Source organism: Megalops cyprinoides, chromosome 19 (genome assembly GCF_013368585.1).
Source record: "Megalops cyprinoides isolate fMegCyp1 chromosome 19, fMegCyp1.pri, whole genome shotgun sequence".
Taxonomy (NCBI): domain Eukaryota; kingdom Metazoa; phylum Chordata; class Actinopteri; order Elopiformes; family Megalopidae; genus Megalops; species Megalops cyprinoides.
Genome location: NC_050601.1, coordinates 11460544 through 11481956, shown reverse-complemented (window position 1 = coordinate 11481956; position 21413 = coordinate 11460544). Strand labels below are relative to the sequence as shown.

At 39.2% G+C, this 21413-nt stretch overlaps 3 protein-coding genes across 4 annotated transcripts; all 3 read left to right on the top strand.

The window, feature by feature from the left end:
- Positions 1-501: 501 nt before the first annotated feature.
- Positions 502-5272, top strand: thoc6 (THO complex 6). Its single transcript, XM_036552631.1, has 13 exons — positions 502-589; positions 865-956; positions 1228-1292; positions 2070-2173; positions 2356-2393; positions 2505-2553; positions 3021-3092; positions 3371-3473; positions 3602-3651; positions 3919-3981; positions 4178-4288; positions 4474-4602; positions 5078-5272. Exons 1-13 carry the CDS (start codon positions 575-577, stop codon positions 5156-5158), a joined length of 972 nt encoding a protein of 323 aa, XP_036408524.1. The 5' UTR covers positions 502-574; the 3' UTR covers positions 5159-5272.
- Positions 5273-5925: 653 nt separating this feature from the next.
- si:dkey-16l2.16 (ras-related protein Rab-35) lies at positions 5926-11431 on the top strand. Its single transcript, XM_036552639.1, has 7 exons — positions 5926-6324; positions 7380-8420; positions 8578-8628; positions 8897-9020; positions 9830-9954; positions 10147-10271; positions 10894-11431. Exons 2-7 carry the CDS (start codon positions 8366-8368, stop codon positions 11041-11043), a joined length of 630 nt encoding a protein of 209 aa, XP_036408532.1. The 5' UTR covers positions 5926-6324; positions 7380-8365; the 3' UTR covers positions 11044-11431.
- Positions 11432-12940: 1509 nt separating this feature from the next.
- rnf25 (ring finger protein 25) lies at positions 12941-20640 on the top strand. 2 transcript variants are annotated; one of them, XM_036552613.1, is made up of 10 exons: positions 12941-13004; positions 15189-15260; positions 15935-16031; positions 17155-17222; positions 17615-17684; positions 17895-17966; positions 18149-18295; positions 18629-18718; positions 19005-19142; positions 19746-20640. In XM_036552613.1, the coding sequence occupies exons 1-10, from the start codon at positions 12982-12984 to the stop codon at positions 20547-20549; spliced, it is 1581 nt and encodes a 526-aa protein (XP_036408506.1). In that variant the 5' UTR covers positions 12941-12981; the 3' UTR covers positions 20550-20640. The 2 variants fall into 2 exon arrangements, with proteins under 2 accessions (XP_036408506.1, XP_036408505.1); XM_036552612.1 differs by having other exon boundaries at positions 15932-16031.
- Positions 20641-21413: the final 773 nt, after the last annotated feature.

Genomic DNA, 21413 nt, shown 5'->3' with positions numbered 1-21413 from the left:
ATACTCTGCAATAAGACCACAGATGCAGGGAAGGTAACTTACGCTTGGGTAAAGTAACCAAGATGCAGCCTGAAGAGGTCGGTCTTCAAACTGACTGAAGATGGCCATCAACTCTGCTGTCCTGACCAGTATAAAAAGCTCATTCCACCGCTTTGGGGTTGGAACAGACAGTGTGACAAGGATGTCAAGCCGGGTGTCCTGAGGTTGCAAAACAGAGTAATCCTGTTGGTGTGTAACGTCTGACATGTAAAAAAAAAAAAAAATTAAAGCATTTAAAATATTTGGTTAAATGTTACATGCAGGGCTGTTGCTGTAGATATCACAGCTATCACTGATATCTTTTGACAGCGTTTCAAAAAGTCTTTTGCCCGACCATTTAGTGGCAGTTCTTACGTCCGAGCCATTTATCAGGACTCCGCCTCCAGTTAGCTCAGTGGTTCTGTAGCGGGAAATAGAGTGACGTCATATTTAAGCGTCTGAATTTGAATCAACACGGTTGATTTCGACAGTCCCGGCGAAAGATCAGGGATTTTTTTATTGTTGCGGTGATTATCTATTGGGAAGAAGTGAAAATATGGGTCCCGTTGAGGTAAAGGAAACATATGTAGGGATCGGCCACGAAAATACAAATCTGTGCTGCGACACCTTCTTTTATGAATCATTTGCAGTGTTTTAACTTTCGCAGCTAAGCTACATGCAGTGTGTTTTTAAGACGTGTTTCTGGCTTGTTAGGTCGCCTATCATCCTTAGCCAAGGTTTTTGTGATACACGTAGTTAGTTGGCCACAGCCAAACTGTTTGGTGGCCCTTTGCTTTCTCCTATTAATGTAATTCTGCTCATTCGCTAATATCTTTATCATTCCAGCTACTTCACATGTCCGTGTTCTCCCAGAGTTTCTCACCCTGCGGTCGTTTTTTGGCTGCGGGGAACAACTATGGTGAGATCGCTGTATTCAGGTGAGGTTGCTGAAACGTGTGCAGTTACAATGTTGAACACTAATTATACTCTAGTAAACGTATTGTACCATGGATGCAAATGTTTTGAAATGCATTTAACAATGAAAAACAGACGTACTGTTTAGTTCATCCAAATAAGTATCATCAGTTTATCACATGTAAGACTTTGCTCTTAAATCTCCACATCTTGCACATCTCTTGACCAGAGCATCTGCAAAGCGACAAAATGTAATATAATTTTGTAATTCTTGTAATTCTCTCTCACCCACAGTCTGTCCTCTGCGCTCAGTCCAGAAGCCACAGAGATCAGTCAAAAACCGATCCTAACCTTCACGGGTCAGTCATAATCACATATTTAATTATGTTAATTTTTAGTAAAAAAGATGGAATGGATATTCAACATGAATGCATCTTGAAACCTCTTACTGCATCCTGTCTTGCCTGAGACAGATCTGTAGGCTATAAGATCTATAATGGAAATGCGTATAATTTACTTGCTTACAACAAATGTGTCTGTGACATAATGATTAAGCCGTTTAAAAATCTCACATTCTCAATGTGAAAATGTGAATGACGTATCCAATCAGCTTGTTTTAGAGATGCAACAGTGCATTCATCTATTGAGATTTCCTAGTTGAAAACATGAAAACATTTTTCAAAAGCAAAGCAGATATGAGTGGTGTGCAGAAAACCTGTTATCCAGTCTGTAGCATTATTCATATTTACTTACTATTAGGTATTTTTATTACATAGTTTGCCTTTATTTAAACTAGGCGGTTAATATTTATACAGTTCATGTTAGCAGACAAGAAAGTGTGCAGTACTTTTTAATAGCAAGTATTCAAAATACTGTAATACAACATACAGTATTTCAAAATTAGTCTGCTAATATTTATCAGATTTTTTGTATGCTTAATGTCATACTACGTACATCAAAGCTAGCCATAAATTGCCTTGCATTGCATCACAATTCATAATACCACTACCGATACGCTCTTCGCAGGCAAAATTAAAACGCAGATGTTCCCACTGTAATATTTCGTAATATGTTATGAAAATATGATAATCCCTTTCATAGTTTGTGAAGTCTATTAAATCTCCTTTCTCTCCCAGCGCATGAGGGTCCTGTCTTCTCGCTCCTCTCCACGGACACACACCTCTTGAGTGCTGGAAATGGGGAGGTCAGCGCCTGGAGCTGGGCAGAGCTAACTAAGAGAGTAAGAGAGAATTGGGTCTTGTCCTGTGTAAACAGTACATCCTGGATTATTCTTTTGATATAAAACTAAAGACTGCAACATGCTGTATCCGCTATACGTGCTGCTAAAACATGTTAACGCACGAGAATCTCAGTGTTGTTCAGTGGCAGTTACACTACAGTTGGATATCTCTCTCCCTCTAGAACCCTAAAGCTGTATGGACAAGAAGACCACATTACAAGTGAGTCTTTTAGTGACTACTTTTGTTATTACTTAATATTCTGAAATATACAGGCAGAGTGTGGTGTTTAAATGTGGTCTTTAGCTGTGGTGTTTTTACTCTCTCTTGCAGATCAAGTCTTGAGATCCCAGAGATCAATGCTATGGTCATTAACCCTAAAGTAAGTAAATCAACACATTTATATACAAAGTCTTCTTTTATTTTAATTTTATTTATTTATTTAATAATTTAATTTACTTTATTTAATTTATTTAATAACTGTGCTAATAGTTGGTCATGTTTTACATGGTAACCTGTTGGATGTACGTATAGTGGAAACAGTCAAATAATATGCTATCAGATGGTGACATTTGAAAGCATTATTTCAGTTCACTTTTTAGTTTTACTGGCTGTGTTACAAATGCATAAATGTTAGTAATGAATATCCAACCACAATAAAAAGTAATACATAGCAACCACAAACTGTAATACATTATGAATGAATGAAAAAATCAAGTAACATTATTACTAATGAATATAATAAGATATATAGACACACAGTTGTCTGGTTTCTCTCAGACAATGACAGGCAGTTACTGTAGCAGAGGTTCTGTTGCTTTTGTGTAAGTTATGTGCTCTCTCTCTTAGGATAACAGTTTGGCAGTTGGTGGAGGAGACAACAACATTCACATCATGGATCTTGAGAGTGGACTCTTCAAGGTAGAGAAAAATTAAACGCATTTATACAGAATAGGAATAAAATTAGTAAAAAAATTTAAAAGCAGGCACCCCCCATGTACCTCTGATACTATACCTTTGTTTCTTGAAATTATGCTCATCATTTAACATCCAGTGTTAAATTCCAAATGCTGCAGCCAATCAGTGTCTGTCTCGATTACAATAGGCAGTATAATCACAATTACATTTAGGTTATTACATTTAAAGGATATTTGTATAAACCTCTGATCCTCTTTGTGCTTCTCTTTATGCCATTGTAGTCAGTGTTACAGGGTCACAATGACTACATCCACTGTCTGAGCATCAGAGAGAGAGAGGGGGAGCTTCTCTCTGGGGGAGAGGATGGAGCTGTGAGGATATGGGGTGAGAAGCACATTAATTTAACTTCTTTGGCACAGGACTTTGTTGCTTTCATGTCTATGCTCATGTGTTTATTTGTAGATAACTGAATTTTCAGTCCAAATCGATCTGTCTGTGTGTTCCATCTGCAGATTCCAGGACAGGGCAAACTGTGCACTGTATAGAGGTGTACAAGTACGAGGTGAGCGACATCACGGGGGAGGTGGATATGATAAGAGATCACATTAGAAGTGATTAATGATACAGTAGTGCCATCCCTAAAATCACCCTCTGTCATCTCAGAATTGTATCAGCAGTACTTTGGTAACTGATGAGAACAAAGGAATAACCATGACAAATGCCATGTTGGTGACAAGTACAACTATGATAGTGGTAATATAATGACACTACTCACATTAAATAGCAACTGATGGGTATATATATTTCTTTTCCCTTCTGATGATGACAGGACTGTGCTCGACCCCAGTATGGGAAGTGGATCAGCTGCCTTACAACTGATTCTGAGTGGATGGTGAGTGTAAGAGCGTGGTTTTGATTGGATAAAAAGAGGAAGTCGTCGCCTGAGGTCGAAAGTGAGATACTTATTAGGAAGTGAAAGGAAGAACATTGGTTGTTTTTGAAGAGGAAGAATTATGCTCACAGGTGCCAGCTTTTATGTGCCATAATTGGTCAGTAAAATGTCCCATGTTCTGTCCCTTTTCCTGTAGCTTTGTGGAGGGGGGCCCTCCCTTTCTCTCTGGCATCTTCGCTCCCTCTCGCCCACTTCCGTCTTCCCACTTTCAGGCTGTCAACGACAAGCAACTTTCTATCAGGACCTGGTGAGCCAGTGTTACATATTTGTCCTTTCATTTATCCCTCTGTCAGTGAGCTTAATGGAGTACAATTTCAGTAGTGTCTGCTGATCCTGTATGTGTGTATATTGTCATATCATTGTTTGAGTGTACCTTCACATCTAGATTTTTTTTAATGGGCTGTAATGGAAGATTTCTATTTCTCTCTCTAGATCTTGTCAGTGGGGGAGGGGCAGTTTGTGGCTCATTGCCTCCTGGGTGGAGAGGTGAAGTCATTGATTCCGTGCACTCCCCCATCACTCAATACACTGGCGCTGAATACCAACAGTACTGAGCACAGGGTAAGTTATACAGAACAGGTATAACTGTTACAGGTCTGTGTGATTACAGTTGATTTCAGCTGGATTGTTATTAATATTTATTTTATGTGCAATTTATGTAAGTCTGTATAAGAGCACATCACAGATGTAGTTGAGAGTAAAAAGGGACCAACTGTATACCATACCACACCACATCATATGCAGTTATCAGTTACACAGTTATCAGGAGTTTACTGTATGTGGTAGTGTGCACAAAAAATTCTAACAAAAATGCTTTCAGTGTACAAACATGTAAAGTTAATCAGATAGAAATCATATATCATATTTACAGCCAATACTCTGCCATTTTGTATTGATATCAGTAACTTGCAAGGAAAAAATTTGCCCAAATTCTCTCACACACCAGAGAGGTACTATATCACAATGAATACCAGCCAGTGTTTTCTCCATTATTTCAAGTAACTTGGCCTCCTGCTCTATCAAACTGTTGTTCCAGGTCCTGACAGTGGGGGGTAGCAGCGGCCAGATAGATGTCTTCACCAACCTGTCCTACAGGGCATTTTCTCTTTCTTTCTGATGAATATGCACAACAAAACTGTTATGTACACACCTCATCTTCACACTGTGCTCAGTAGTGGTATGCACACATTGTCCCAGACACAGAGACTAATAATTTTGAAAAGATACCTGATGCCCATTGTTTCTTTGCACAAACATATTTTTGTAATAAAAACCTGATTGTTTTTGTGTATTTGTCTTTAGTTTTTTTTTTTTTTTTTTAATTTGGTTCCTTTTTGGTATTCATTAAATTTTTGTTGGTTAAGAGTGCGTCTGTGACCGATTGTGTTTGCTCTGAAAAACATCTATCAGCAGTGCTTATTAAGCACATTTTCTGGTCTCGTGGACATTGTTCACAAGGAGAAAACTATGGAAGATAATTGGAATCAACAAGACTATAAATATAATTGTAAGCATGTTTTATCGTAGAGGACGTTTAAATGCAGTTTCTTGTAATGTTTCACAATGTCGGTCAGGTATTCAAGATTGTAGTCAAGTGTAGTCAAAACAGTTAAGTTCTAAATAAGTAAATCAGTCCGTAAATGACCTGCAGATTGTTCCCATTGTGTAATTTATTCCCAAGTAGTGAGGAATAGCTATGGCATGGTCAGTTACAATAACCAATACACAGAGTCCCATAAACTGCTGCATTCCTAAACGCCGCTAGCAAAGAGTATTGTTCTCATTTTAAGTAGGAAAAACAGAGTGGTCGGTGCCAACAACAACTGGGAAAGAGGAACAGGGAGTGAAAAGAAAAGGGGGGAGGGATCAGGAGAGGCGCACATGATTATTGAAAGCAAGTGACTCGACTTTCAGGTGTGGCCTAAGGCGGCGGTCCCGGAGCCTCCTCCAGTCCTGAGACCACGAACTTTCCTGATGAACTTCCCGGGAGACGCCTGACACTAGGGAACAATGCTACCTGTTTGAGACTGTCGGGTTTGACGCGGTTTCAGCTGTAATGATTACATGTACTAACCACTCGGCACTGCACCGTGTAAAAAGTGCTGTTTCATGAACGGCAAAGGGCACGTCTGGGATCAAGGAAAAACAGTTGCTAGACTAACGTTAGCTAGCCTGCTGACTGTCAACCATATCTACAGACAAGAAGATCCTGGACGTCTGTTAGTTTGCTAACGTTAACTACTTACCGCAACTTAGTCTCACTAGAGTGAAGTGGCATTCATGGTAAGTAATGTGTAACTTATTTTTATTGCGAACTAGCAAACGTTGGCTATCTTACAGTCCAAATAATGTTTATCAACGCTAATATTATTGCAACAATCACGGATACGTATCTCAAAAAGACTTTTTGGTGCTGAGTTAGCTAGTTACATTATACGTAGCTAGCTGCAAGCGTCAGTGATTTAGCGATGTGCTCAAATATATTAAATCGCTGATTTGCTAACTGTCTTGATTTGCATAAGTTAACTGGCTAGTCTAGCTAGCTAGCTCATCATCTTAATGAGTAGTAATTTGCGTTATTAGACTTGCTAATGTTTGCTGTTTCCTGCGCTTGCTGTACAAAGATATTTTGGCAGCTATCGTAGTTTGTTTCACTTTTATTTTTATACAATTAGCTATAGCAAACACTTAGCTACAATATAAAAATTGTCGTGAACAGGGTAGATAATGTAGTTAGGTAACTAAACTCCCTGTGTGTTGTATGATAAAATACGTGATTGGGAGGGTTTTTTTTTTTTAGTTTCAGCAGCCTACATTAACTAACTAGCCAGCTAGCCTCTGTTCGGGATCTTTTCCTGTTTTTGTGGAAACTCTTTCTTTCCCCATTGCGGTCTGTAGTCTGTAACATCAGATGCAGTGCTGGTAGGTTAGCTTATGTTCCGTCGGTCGATAACTTGTTTCCTTAATGCAGTTGAGCTTACTGTAACGTTTGCGTTTAACGTTAGTGCAGAGCGACCACAGTATGTAACCTCTTGCCCCCTTCTGCCACACCGTGTATGTGTTTAGGTGTGGTTTGTATTTAATTATTGGGAGGAGACAGAAATAAATGATGTGATGTAGCCACAGTTAAATTTAGTGGCCTTAGTGGTACAGCTGTTGTAGTGGTAGTAAGAGGAGAAGCAGCAGACATGATGACTGATAAATAAGCAGCAAAGAATGTATGATTACTGTACCGTCCAGCCACTGTAGACACAGCTATCAGTTATAAACAATGTATTGTGGAATAAGATCTCTTACCCTGGGTTTCCTATGTTAATCAAATTGTTCTCTCATTTCAGGGAAAATGAGGGAACCACCTGGGACAAGAGCATGGATGAAGAAAGCAAAGAACAGATAGACTAACATAGACAGAGGAAGCAAGGCCACAAGACCCATATACAGACAAATACTACTGGATACTATTCCCAAAAAATAAGTTTAGATTAATGTAAAAGCAGATCAAAATCAGCAGGCAAAAGGAGATCTGAAAGTGTGAACCTCAGGTGTAAAGTGAGGCAAGGTGGCAAGGTAGATATTGCACACATGCACGGGTGTGAAAGATGACAACGTGACAAAGGTTTGAGGGGGAGAGGAGAAAGACTGTTTACAAGAGCAGTTGTTGACAGGATTCACAGGCTGCATTAACCTTCAAATACTAAAAAACATATCCATATATTAAAGATATTTTCTGCAGTATTCAGAGTGTTTTTCTGCAAGAATATAGGTGAATGACAGCAATACAGTCAGATTTACACTGGGATTTTATTAAGCAATATGAACTAAGGACAAATGGGAAGATAATTTAGGAAGACAACCCTAGACCCTAAAAAAGAGCTAGAAAACCAACTGGAATTAGAAACCAACTGGAATTAATATGTATTGTCTTTTCTGAATTGCACCATACTGCTGTATTGCAGTGTACTGGATGTCTTATGCTTGAGTTAGTGGAAGCGGACCGGAGTAAGGTATGATCACACTTTTACTTCATGCAGAGTAGAATGTGAAATTAGCTCAGAAAACACCTCATCAGCAACTTCAGATTACACAGCAGATAAACAGATAATTGTAGGATAAATGTGAATTAGCTGGAAATAAATTGGGAAGAAAACAAAACCTTGGGAAAACATTGAAGATGCAAATGGAGGGAGTTGCATGTTTTACTTGAGTGAACTGGGATTTAAGAAATCGTCTAAACTGGAAATAAAGGACCACATTACACTGTGCGTGCACGTAACTGGAATTGTCTACTGTGATTAAACTGGTGTTGACGGGAGCACACAAAGACATGGCAGGAAAGGACTATAACCACCTCTTCAAGCTCCTCATCATTGGAGATTCAAGTCAGTGAAATTTAACATAATAATCGTAATATAAATTTATCAGCTTGTGACTTTTGATTTTATTAAGTATGTTATCGTTTGAGTGACATGATGATTGTGAATAGTATTTCAGTTCATCCTTAGTAACTTTATTGGTGTGTCACTGTGCTGGTCTCAGATGTGGGGAAAAGTAGTCTGCTGCTTCGATTTGCCGACAATTCTTTCTCAGGTGAGTCTGACTTGCCCGCTTTTGTCTGCTTGAGCTACAAGACGTAGCTGTTATTGTTAAATGCATTGTTTTGACACATGTCCTTATCCATGGTGACCGAAAACATTCAAGTATACATGTGTGGAAAAACAGATAACCAAAAGTGCATGTTAATGCTCCATTCTGATGTTATTTCTTTTGAAATGAGGCAGTTACACTGCAACTCATGTCCTCTATCTGGATTACTACATACAATCATATAAATTCTGATCCCTGGTTTCTTAAACAGGCAGCTACATCACAACAATTGGAGTGGACTTTAAGATCCGAACGGTGGATATTGATGGCGAGAGAGTCAAGCTGCAGATCTGGGACACCGCAGGACAGGAGAGATTCAGAACCATCACTTCCACGTAATTGACACAAATGCAACAGCGCACATCAGTACTGACAATGAATGAGAGAGGGTCAATGCAGTTCACACATTGTTTGTCCGAAATATTCAAGGACATCAACACTAGACTGAGAGGGGAATTGCATGCTTTTTGTTTAAGTGATTGAGTTGGGTGGTATCATTTAAGTTATGCAACACGGTTGCTTTTATGGAAAAGAATGTTTTATATTTTTTCGTAATGCATCAGCAAGCATCATTTAATACCTGTGTGTCTTTTATCAGACTATTATTATGTCTTTATTATTATTATTATTATTATTATGTTATTATTATGTCTTTTAACATGTAGACATCAAAGTTCTCTGGGTATAATTAGAAATGGCATTACATTATGCTGCTTTTATCATGTGACAGGAGTATGGCTGTAGCTGTTGGTATGACCTAAATGCTGAGAAATTAGAAAAAGGCATTTTGAGCCCTTTTGGAATTCCAGTTATCCTAGATGCTAACAAAGGCTAATATTAGAAGCTACAGTTCCATATCCTTTTTTGTCTGAAGTGTGCATCCACACTCCAGCCAGAAAGGCAGAGCAACATATTGGACCATCAGTCACGATTTGTCAGATAAGGTTTTGGGTAAGGGAGTTGATGGTCAATTTGGGGGCGCCCTGAGGGAGAGAACATCTTTGTTACGAACCCAAAACATGAGTCCAAAATAAAATTGGGTTACATTATTTGTTTTTGTGTTAGCGTGAAATGCATTTCTCTGCAGAACATTTTTTATATTACTGGTGCATCTGAATAGTAACAGTTCATATTTCTCTCTCAGGTATTACAGGAACACTCATGGTGTGATCATTGTATATGATGTCACAAATCCGGAATCCTTCATTAACGTGAAGAGATGGCTGAATGAGATCTCACAGAACTGTGACAATGTCTGCAAGATTCTAGGTTTGTTTGCCAGAGAAATGTGTACCTGACACTTATTAGATCTGATACTGGATAGGGGATGGAGGGGTGGTGCTAGTTATAATGTCAAAGTAAATGTCCAGTTACGTCTGCTTCTTGTTTTGATTTTTTTTCTTAAATTGCTGAAATAATTGTTAAATGGCTAACATCCTTTTCCATTGCCCTTGTCTCAAGTCGGCAACAAGAATGATGACCCCTCAAAAAAGCAGGTGGACACCCAAGATGCTATGCGTTTTGGGGAATCTGTAGGCGTCAGGGTCTTTGAGACAAGTGCCAAGGAAAACATTAACGTGGAAGAGGTGAGTGTCAAGGTGGTCAAATGTTTTTACTCTGAAAACAGATCTATTTTGTGCTGAATTCACCTTTCCACACCTGTGTGCTTCTTATATAGCTTCTTTCACACTCACTAATGCATCACACTGTTAAGTTATCCTGACAACATTGCTTGAAACAGATTAACTAATTTTAACTTGGTATTGGTGAGCATGCGCAATGCAGTACAACCCAAGATACGGGTGAAAGAGAATCAATTACTGGGACATCATTCATAGTATTGATGATTGATCAATGTATGACCTGAGGATAAAATTGTCAGAGTAAAGCTATGCAATTCCGGCGATCTATTTTATTGAGCGAAGCATTACTTTCGACAGTGTATTTGCTATTTTTGCTAAATAATTGCATGTGCTTGCAATACATACGGGGGAAGGGCTCACACTAGCAGAGAGCCGTGGTGAATGCTGCTCATTAAAATGGTATTTGACCCAAAAGTTGAAAAAGTTCCCTGGGGAACTGGAACATATCTTACATTTTGTGCTTGTCACTGCAGCACTCATTGCAGCTAAAGCAATGCTTAGCACTTTTGCACATTGCAACAAACATCTCCTCTCTTGTTCTTGTCCCGTCTCTCCTCCTCCGCAGATGTTTATGACATTCACTCACATGGTTCTCCGAGCGAAGAAACAGAGTCAGAGCCGCGCTGAAAAAGAGCGGGAGAGGGAGAAGGACACTGTCCACATCAACTCGCACCGAGACAGGGAGAGGAGGAAGAGAGGGAAGAAGTGCTGCTGAAGCAGAGACCAAGAGAGAGCGCTAGCAGATCGTTCACACTGACTGGACATATTCGTACATTAACAGTTGTATTGCACTGAGATGGTGAGAGGGGAATGAGGAGGATATAACCACTGTTATGTGCCGAATGTTACTTTTTTTTATTATTGTTGTGATTGTTTTTTATAAATTGTCTGTTGATTTTACTTCAAAAGGGAAATGAATGGGTATTTATCCAGTAAGTCTCAGTTGGTCAGTGGAGTGACGTGAGAGTTGATTAGCTAAACCATGGATTAAGAAAGACTAACAGGTTGAAATGGTTCATCTATGACTAGTGTGTGAAATATCTGTTTTATTTTAATAAAGAAATTGCAATAATAGCAAGTTCAAGTAAACAATAAAAAATATATAGCTGAACTCTTACTTATTTTCTGCCTTTCTTTTTAAATCACAGTCTCAAATGATGTACCATGTTTTTTTTCCACCTGTATATTTTTAATGGATTAGTGTGGGAGAATGGTCGGGAAATTCCCCACCATTTCACCATTATGTGCAGGGTGTGGTTTGTTACAAAGGTAGTCAACCTTAGGGAAGAAAGAAGGACGTTGTATGTCCCTTTCTCATATTGAATGGTGCTCTGGCAGAAATGTATGTGTAGACTCACAAGAATAACATCTGTACCACTGAGCCTAATTGTTTAGGGAAGGTGGTTAATAACTGCTCTTCTTGCAGTCAAATTGATATTTTGCGTATCCAGTGACATTGTGTGGCCCTAATAGGATTGAAGTAAATTACTGGAGATGGGAAAAGTAAAGTCAAATCTTGGTTATTTTCTGTTTTCTCTTTTCCCTCTTTCAGTCACTTCTACCATTAATATCCAACATAATCTCCTTTTCATCTTGCTAAACCTACAAGTAACACTTAAAATTTTGTCATATTGAAAATGTTAAGCGCTGAAATCAAAGTGCATAGTGTGATGACATTTTAAGAACAAACTTAGCAGATGTCAGGATAATTTAGAAAATCCAAAATAGCTATTAAATGATGTCTGTTTGGTAATAAGTCTAAATTGAGAAAATATTTATTATACCAAGAGAAATTATTGTTCTGTGGTGAATTTGTAAATTCCTGACAACAAATCCAAAATGACAGCTATACAGTGTAACCTGATGACATAAAACATTGATGAACATTCCCATAAACCTCTAAAAGGTAAGGGAAGTTAAAAATCATTTAGGTATTTTTTATATATATAAATTATGGTTATGAAAAAAAGCTGAAATAGAATGGACTCAGTTCATCTTTGCTTCTTCATTATGGCCAGTAGAGCAGGTGTATCAAATCTGACATTTGTGAAACTAAGAGGAAGCTATTGTCATTTATTTGTAGAAAAAAGAGGAAAGTTGATTTATTTGTGACAGCCATATTTTTGCAATGAGTAACTTATTTGTGAAAAAAGAGGAAAGTTGATTTATTTGTGACAGCCATATTTTTGCAATGAGTAACTTTCCTTTTGCAATTGTATTGTTTACCATTGGTTATGTGTGAAGATACCGTTATTTTAATCGTTTTGCATGGATGATGGGTGATGATGGTAGCAGATATGGATTTAAGAAACACATTTCATGCAAAGTTATGTACCCTGCCACAGGTCATACGTAACATACAGAAGCTAAGTAGTTACCCATATACAGCTAAATATTAGTTTTGCACGAAAACCCAGTTTAATTCTGAAACGACGGGCCATCAGAGCTCAGCTCGCAACGTAAGTTCCGTTCACGTCCTTTGATACATCGAGACCTACGGGCTTGGCGATTAAACCCATGCATGAATGAACGGTGGCATATCTTGACGTAACCACCATCTTTGATGAAGAGCCCCAGTTTCGAAGTGGTCGGCTACAACAGCTGAGCTGAGATCAGCGGCTACGGCCTGGCCGCTGTGGCCTCTTGCTGTAGGATGAAGATGGCTGCGGAAAGCGAGTGAGTTTAGCTTTCTGCTCAAATTTAGCAGTTACTTTTGAACAGATCAGGGTAAAGCAGAGTGAATGATGTTCGTTTCATGTCAATACAAGTCTACATATTCAATTTATACTTAAATTAATATTACTGGTTAGCTAGTCCTTAGCCCACGAGCGAGCTGTTTAGCTGTGTTCCTGTTATCGGTGTTAGCTTGCGAGTTGGCTGGAAAACTTATGTAGCTTGCCAGATTTAAAGAACGAATGATCATAGCGTGTTAATGAGCAGCTAACTGCAGAACACATTGCAGTTATCTACCTGCATAGGCAGCTAGTTGTTTATTTGATTGCTATAGCCAACTAGCTAGCTTGCTTGCCAGCGAGCTAACGCACGCTCTGTTCAAAGGTGTTTGTTAGTACACAAGAACTAAGATGATTAGCTATCCATTCCTGATAGAAAATTAGCTGGACTAGTTCTTTTTCCAGCATGCTTGCAAATTGAAGTTAGCTATAGTCATGGATTGCCTGTGATACATGCTTTATTTTTGTATTGTGTGTGCACACTACGTTACTCGTATAACTAGCAAGCTCGCCAGCTAAAGGTATACACCTGATTTTTACATGAATTTAGGTAGCGTTAGATAAGCAGCTCACTGGCTTCTCATCCAAAATACATTTGTGGATCTTGGATCTATATTTTCAATATTATGACACACTCTGCAGGATCTGCGAAAAGGGTTGTTTTAGCTGCTAGCTATCAGTTGAGCGTGACAGTAGTTGTCCACTTTAGACCCAGCCTATAGCCCCAGCTCCGGATAGTAAGTGTGCATTCAATAATTAAGCAAGCAAGCTAGTCATGTGGCTAACTGACTTTAATGAGGGACATCTCATAGATATATAGATATAAATCTATATATCTATAGATCTATAGATCTTATTATATATATATATATATATATATATATATATATATATATATATATATATATATATAATAAATTTCGACCTATCCGGGTATTTGGGGTATGCGTCATGGTCACGCCCACAGATTGCCGAAAACAGAGGAAGTTCCACATTGACAAGCACTGGAAGTAGTCTTTTTTTTCCCCCAGTCTCGTCTTGTCTCACTCGTTGGCTAGACTATGTCATTATAAACTCTTTCGGTGCCAGAAAAGCTATATTTTGAAATTGGATGCTATCAGGATCATTTACAGGAATGTAGAGTTAATTATTAAATGCCAAGCAATTGACTTTTGGGTTGGATAGGCACTGACTCTTTACTTGCTGACATATGCTGTCAGACCAAAGAAATTGTGTTCATTTGGCATCAACTACTCTACATCAGTGGTAGCCAGCTATCAAGCCAAACTGTCTGTCTGATTCTCATACAGTACTACATGGCAAGCTGCCGAGCTGCAAATCACATTACACTTTTGTCATTTACCAGGAAGGCAGTCATAGCAAAATGTTTCAAGGCCTTTTAATGTGCAAGCAAATTCAAAAATGCATATTTGAAATTTAATAAACCATTAAACCAAAACAGGAGTTTACTGCATTAAAAGAAAGTGATTGGCACAATTAAAGGTGAGAATTACAAATGATGTGCATATAATTTTGGTTCAGTAGACAGTGGAACACTCACTTGTTCCAAAAAATGCTTAGCCAACTACAAATTAGCTAGCTGACCCGGCTTTGTGTTACCCTGGTTTGTCACACTGTACATCAGGCTGTATTTAGAGGAGAGATTCGGTTGTTGAACACTCTGATAGTGATACAGCTTTGGTTAAGGGGTGGAAAAAACACATATACAATTGTTTCATGTTCCAGGTAGCATTGTTTTGTCGGAAAATACAAATACGCTTGCTTCCTTTGAAGACATCTATCCGCGATTACAGATGTAATGGCAAATATTTAAAAAAAAAAAACATTTCACAGCGGATCTTTTGGGAGGTGATGTCATGAACTCTCTACACATATTCCACTGCCTAGGTTTCTGGAGACCTCAAACTATAAAAAAAAGCCCAGTGCTCTTTTGTTTAGACAGTATTATTTTGTCTGGCACAAGCAATTATACCTTTGTTGAACACTGGAACATTTATATAAGCCACTGTGAAAAAAGGGTGTTTTGCTTCAGTGTTGGCTAGCAAGGTAATAATTTGCCGCCCTGACTGTTGGTGTTGGCTAATCTCTGTTATTGCTCCTCTTTCAGTGTACAGTCTGAGATTGAAGTTCTCCAGTCCATCTACTTGGAGGAGCTGAGGGTCAATTCTAAAAGCAACGGGTGAGGTGGACATGGAACCTTAGTCCAAATCCAGATGTAATGCAGATTATTTTGCACTCTACCACACACAGCCTTCACTGTAGACTTTGCCCGAACAAAGACAACAACAGTAATTGGGTTCTTTCAGTTCAAGTAATGCAATGGGAATTATTTCTTTTTTTAGGATGGATATAGTTGAGTATCATGGTGCCACGGATTACATGTCCTTATCCATGTGTGTACAGACTTTCTGAGTTTCTGAGAGGACCTCTGACAGATATTAAACATTTGTGCTCTTCTGTGTTTTTTCCATTAATTTAACCAGTGTGGTCCTCTCAGCGAAAAATATCATTGGTGTGCTTGGATTAATAAAAAACAATTAACAGAATCATGCAAAGTATTATACACATATTATACAAAACAGAAGAGATGCATTAATTCAAGATAGGTGAGAAGTTGTGCGTAGTTAATATAGATTCTGTAAAGTGAAATGCTGTTGAGATGGGTAATTTCACCAGCATTTAAGATTCATTCTACTTAAGGATTTAAGAAATAAAGAGGGGGAACCAATGAAGAAAAGAATGTTTCTGGGAGCAAGGGATGAAATGAGAAGAAATGGAGGCTAGCAGAAGGGAGCGTAATTTGTGCATTAAATTTCTGAACTTTTCAGTGACAACCTCCTGTTTTCCAAGCAGGGAATGGGAGGTGAGCATGGACCTGTACCCCTCCACTGCCGAGGACTCCCACTCGCAGTTTGTCCGACTCACCCTCACTTTAACTCTAGACACGCAGGTATCAACAATTACCTTCTTGAACTCTGTCCCTTTTTTGTCTGCCTTACAAAAAGATATGCCCTGTGCTTGTTTTAGGGGAAGGCTTATCAAAGTTTTGCAGGAGAGGGGAAGGGGGTTGATGGCTGAACAAAAAATTACCACAGTGCACAAAACCTCAGGGGATATTTATGGTTATGTCAGTGCTCAATGCGGCCACTGGTTATGGGAGAAGTTGGTATTTTAGCTACCTGCCTTTATCCATAGTCATTTTTAAGTAATACATGTGCAGTCTGGCTACAGTTAGGTGTATATGTTGTCTCAAAAGTGTGGAAAGGGCTTATGAAAAGGAATCCTGTGGTTGCTGTGTTGCAGGTAATTATAGCAGGGGGTGCAACTATTTTAAGTGGTCTGATTAAATGGTAAACTTTACAATTAGTCGTGAGAATTTACATTCTAGCAAGGGGTCACAATGAGCACTAGTGGCAGAATAATAATAGAAAGGATATTCCCCGCTGGAGAGTCCATTTCCAAATGGCAGAAGAGCACGTTGGGACAGTTTAAAGGAGATATTAAAACTGACTAAGAATAAATATACTGGAACCAAGGAATATTAACCAAAGTACATCCAGAGTATTTGTCTTTCACATCTTGGTATTTAATAACCTGTTTTTAAGAGTGATGTATCTTTGTGCATGTTAGACATTATGTACTTTCATTAGCACTATTTTGTTTTTTCAAGTCATGAATTCCTCTAGATGAGCTAGATTAGCTTTCCTGTTCCTGTAAGACTGCATCTATTCAGCTTTAACAAAGTACAACACTGTTTCAGTGGGAAGAAGTATACCATAAATGATTCCATTCTGTTTTTTTTTTTCTTCAACAAAAGATAACTTTCCACAGAGTGTCAGTATCTCTATCTCTTCATCGGTAATGCAGTCATTCCATTCCTCTGGTATCTCCATCGCATCATTTCTTGCCCTCTATAGCTTACTTTCACGTGACCTGTCACCTTACTTTGTAATTTCCCTCTTCCTCTCCCTACCTGGGTTTCCAGTCCTCTTCCTCTGTCTGTCTGAGTCATTATTAATATACAGACAATAATGCATCTATAGCATCATGCACCAATCCTCTCTCTTTTTCAGTATCCTTCATCTCCTCCCACCATCTCGATTCACAATCCTCGGGGCCTTTCAGATGACAAGCTACTCAGGTAACTGATAAATCACATTTTTTTCACTGGTCATGTCGTAACATGAATTGCACTTGGGATTTTCTCATACAACACAACAGAAGCTTAACAGAAAATCTAACACAACCCAGCGCTAGAGGTGCACCATATCAGGAGTGAGACATTCATGGGACTGTGAAACTTTGAAAGGGAGTTACTTTTCAAATTATACCTGATATTTTGTAATCTAATTTGTGAATTTAATGTGAAATTACTTGGTTTGCCACACTAATACACATCTGTTTTTGTTGAAGTAAACATGCATTTAAGAACAAAACCAAAAAAATATATATTTTGTGCAGAGCCTGGACTATATCTGGTAAGCTTACTACCCTCTGTGTGTTAATATTAGTACCTTCTTCTCTCTCCCTTAGTGTCCAGCAGTGTCTGCAGGCAGAAGCTCAGTCATGCCTTGGGGCCCCCGTGCTGTATCAGCTCATTGAGGTCATAGCTCCTTTTTTGACCATTTCATTCATTCATTTCTTACTAGTTGTTGGTAAAGTGTAAATTTATACAATGGGAATTTGTTGGTATGCCTTGGGGTGTGTGTGTGTGTGTGTGTGTGTGTGTGTAAATACACATGCTTATTTCTGGCATTGGGGCAAAGGGGGGAGTTGATATTTAAAACATTTCTCTGTCTCTCTCTGTGAACAGAAAGCCAAAGAGATCCTGACAGAGAGCAATATTCCTCATGGGAGCTGTGTCATCTGCCTGTATGGATTCAAGGTGCTGGACAACTGGACTTTGAATCAGTAGAAAAGCACAATATTTGCTTTTAGTGTAGGGTCAAAGATGAAAAAATTTCAATAAAGAAGCATAGGATCAAAGAAGCACGTTTCAAAAAGATTGTATTCCTTGCATTTCACCTCAGCTCAGATGTAGTCTTTTTCCACATTACCTCCTCTCAGGAAGGAGAAGTGTTCACAAAGACAAGCTGCTATCATTACTTCCACTCCCACTGCCTGGGCCGCTACATTTCCCACTCCGAGACAGAGCTGAAAGAGAGGGAGAAAGAGATGGAGGAAGACAAGAGCAGGGGGAGAATGGATGGGGAGGTAAGAGAGAAAGGGAGATGCAGCTCATTTTTTATTCCATATTCTGTTGTGCTCTTCTGAGGTCTGAGGATCAATGTCTAATGCCTCTCAATTGAGTCACAGGGAGATAATGATGTTAACTAGTTGATACAGCATGGTGCAAAGTTGAAGTGCTATGATTGGATAATCAGGCTTTATGTTGAGAGGGGAGCTGATACTCTAAGCACTTTTACAGTCTGAGCCACTCGGGAGCCCCCATCGGCTTTGTTACAAATTGTGTCTAATATTGCTTCACAGAATACATTTGTTATACTACAAATAAATCTTTTTTTTGTTTCTATTGTCCCCTAATAGGTGTTGTCAGTAGTGTGCCCAGTTTGCCGAGAGCCATTAGCGTATGAGCTGGAAGTCCTTCTAAACTCTCCTGCACCTCGTTTTCCTGCAGTAAGACATGTAGTTTTACTTGCCAAACATCCACAATAGTCTGCTGGAGCATCCAGTTTATGTTGAGGAATCATCAGCCATGATGGTCCATTTCATTGTTGAATACTGTTACTTGACAGTGTTGCTCTTCTATTCATAAACAAGCAATTTTCTGAGTGTTGAGTGAATGCCCTGTTGTGCCGTTAAAATGTGGGATTACCTGAAATTCAGTCATCAATTTTTCAGTGAACTGAGTAGTAGTATGTTTTGGTGTACTAATATACTGCGATTGTGTAATTTATCACAGATGGACAGAACAGTCCTAGGGCAAGAGTTTCGAAAGAAGTGGGCAGAACTTCAAAGTATATTGGAGCGGCAAAAGGAAAGGGGTGGGGTTATTGATCCAGAAGCAGAATCTAACCGATTCCTAATACACACCAATGAGGTGAGGAAATGGGAATTTTTTTTTATTTCACTGTATGTGGATGTGAAAACTGTATGCATTTTGTTTGTCTGTCCATTTCTGTTTTTGTGTTTCCCTTTACATGTTCTACATGTTCATGTGCCAAATGCCAGGGATCATTAGTCTGCAATTTCACGATACACGTTGCACATTTTTTTTCACTTTTGAATAGGGCAAAACACAGGCATATACCTTGCAAGGATTGTAGAAGTCCATTATTTTTTTTAAACACAACCACATAAACTTATGTATTTCATCAGTCACACATCAGTACTGGGGAAAGTGGAACCACAGAAATGTTTTTTTGCAACATCTTGTTTCCAGTTAATTTGTTGTAGGATCTCAAATGTAAAGTCTTCACCAAGTATGAGCAAAATGGACGAGAGTAATTCCTGATAGGAATGCATTTGCTGCAGAATTCGTCTGCCAATCCACCTCTGCGGGAGAGGGCTAGAATTTGAATGCCTCTGATTGCCTCCACTCTCACATTACCCCCAGTATTCGCGTTCTGAGCTCAGACAGAGGGCCATTTGAATAATGATGGCATGTGTGAAAGAGCTCTTATTCTCTTCTCTCCTCCTACAGGCACCTACTGATGCCAGCAGCATTAGCCCTGCCTTGGATACCCCTCTCAACCCAATGCTTCCCTCCCCTCTCCCTCCTTCCACCAATCAGATTACAGCGCCTCAGGGTCCCCAGCTGCCTGGGCATTCACAGTGCCGAAGTGGATCTAGTAATAAGAGGCGTGGCTACTCAAAGTGGAATAGGAGACGTGATATCCAACGGGAACACAGGGAGAGACAAAGTGGCATCTCAGAGGAGGATATCAGTAAACTCACACTCTCTTCGGAGAAGGATTTTGCATTCAAGGAGGGTGCAGCTGTTGCACACAACAGCCAATTAGAAGTAAGGGTAAAGGATGACCGAGAAGACGTTGTGCCACAGTCAAGCCAATCAGGGAATATGCAGGCAGAGGAATTTGTAAATATCAGCCAACCAGAAGCTGTAGTCCATAGAGACGAACAATCAGTAAACCTGTCAAGCCCGGACATTTTAAAATTTAACAATCCATTAGACTCAACTATACCTGGGAGAGGGCGTGACCAGAAATACAACCAAGGGGGCAGAGGGAGGAGAAGGGGTGCACGGAACTCAGGCCCACATTTTAGACATTATGAGGACAGGAATTTTCAAGGACTGGACCAATCAGAGACTCCAAGGGACAGTGTGTATCACAGGGGAGGACGAGGGTTAGGTTATCGAGGAAGAAGAGGAGGAGGAGGAGATTATAGTACCCATTTTAGAGGAGGAGGGCCAAGCAGGAAAACTGGGAGGGGTTTCACTCAGCGAGAGCAAGAAAAGGATGTAGCAAGAGATGGAATGCTTTGAAGGAAAACAAAAGAGGGAGGTTTGCAGAAAAACAATGAAGGATGTACCTCTATTCAAACCCATCAGAATAAACCTCTTCCCTGACTCTCAATTTAAGTCTGTCCAGAGTTACTTTGCATTTACAGATACTCACGTTTGATGGTACACAAGACAAATACTTAAAAACAGAAAACTGAAAATGTGAATTCTACTTACGCAGCTTTGTTGTAACTGGAGCAGCTTAACTAATTGCAGTAATGGCCATCCAGGTTTCACTTTAATGACAAGGAAGCACAAACTACAGCACTATTGCAATACACAAACTAAGCTCACACAGATCTTAGGATACATAGACACTTGATTTTGTCTGTGTATAGACTGCCCCTTACACTCAGCGATGTGTCTTAATAAAACTGACAGTCTAGGGAAGTGACACCCAAATGATAACCACAGCTTTGTGAAGATGACATAAGACCTCACAATTGATTGACCACAAACCTGTCCCTTCCCCACACATCAGCAAGTAGCAAGGAGAATCCTAAGCGCAAGTGGTAACCCCTCTGGACCCTGAACCGATTTCAATGTGCATTTGCTGCTGACACCATCACTTCAACAATTACAGGTGAAACGGCATACCTGCTATAATGCCTAACCAAAGCAATGGTTGTATAGGTTTTATTTTGAGCAGTGCAACTGGACAGTTATCTGGCTGATATGTAGGGGGTGGCATACTGAATTATTATTGCACTGTAGTATCATGGAAAGGTATTGCAAAAGAAGGGGTAATAGTAAATGTGAAAATAAAGACTTTGCTTTTACCGCAAAGATACTTGCTACTGAACAATGAAATTTCGTCTTTTTCTTTTTGCATTTTATGCCAAGACC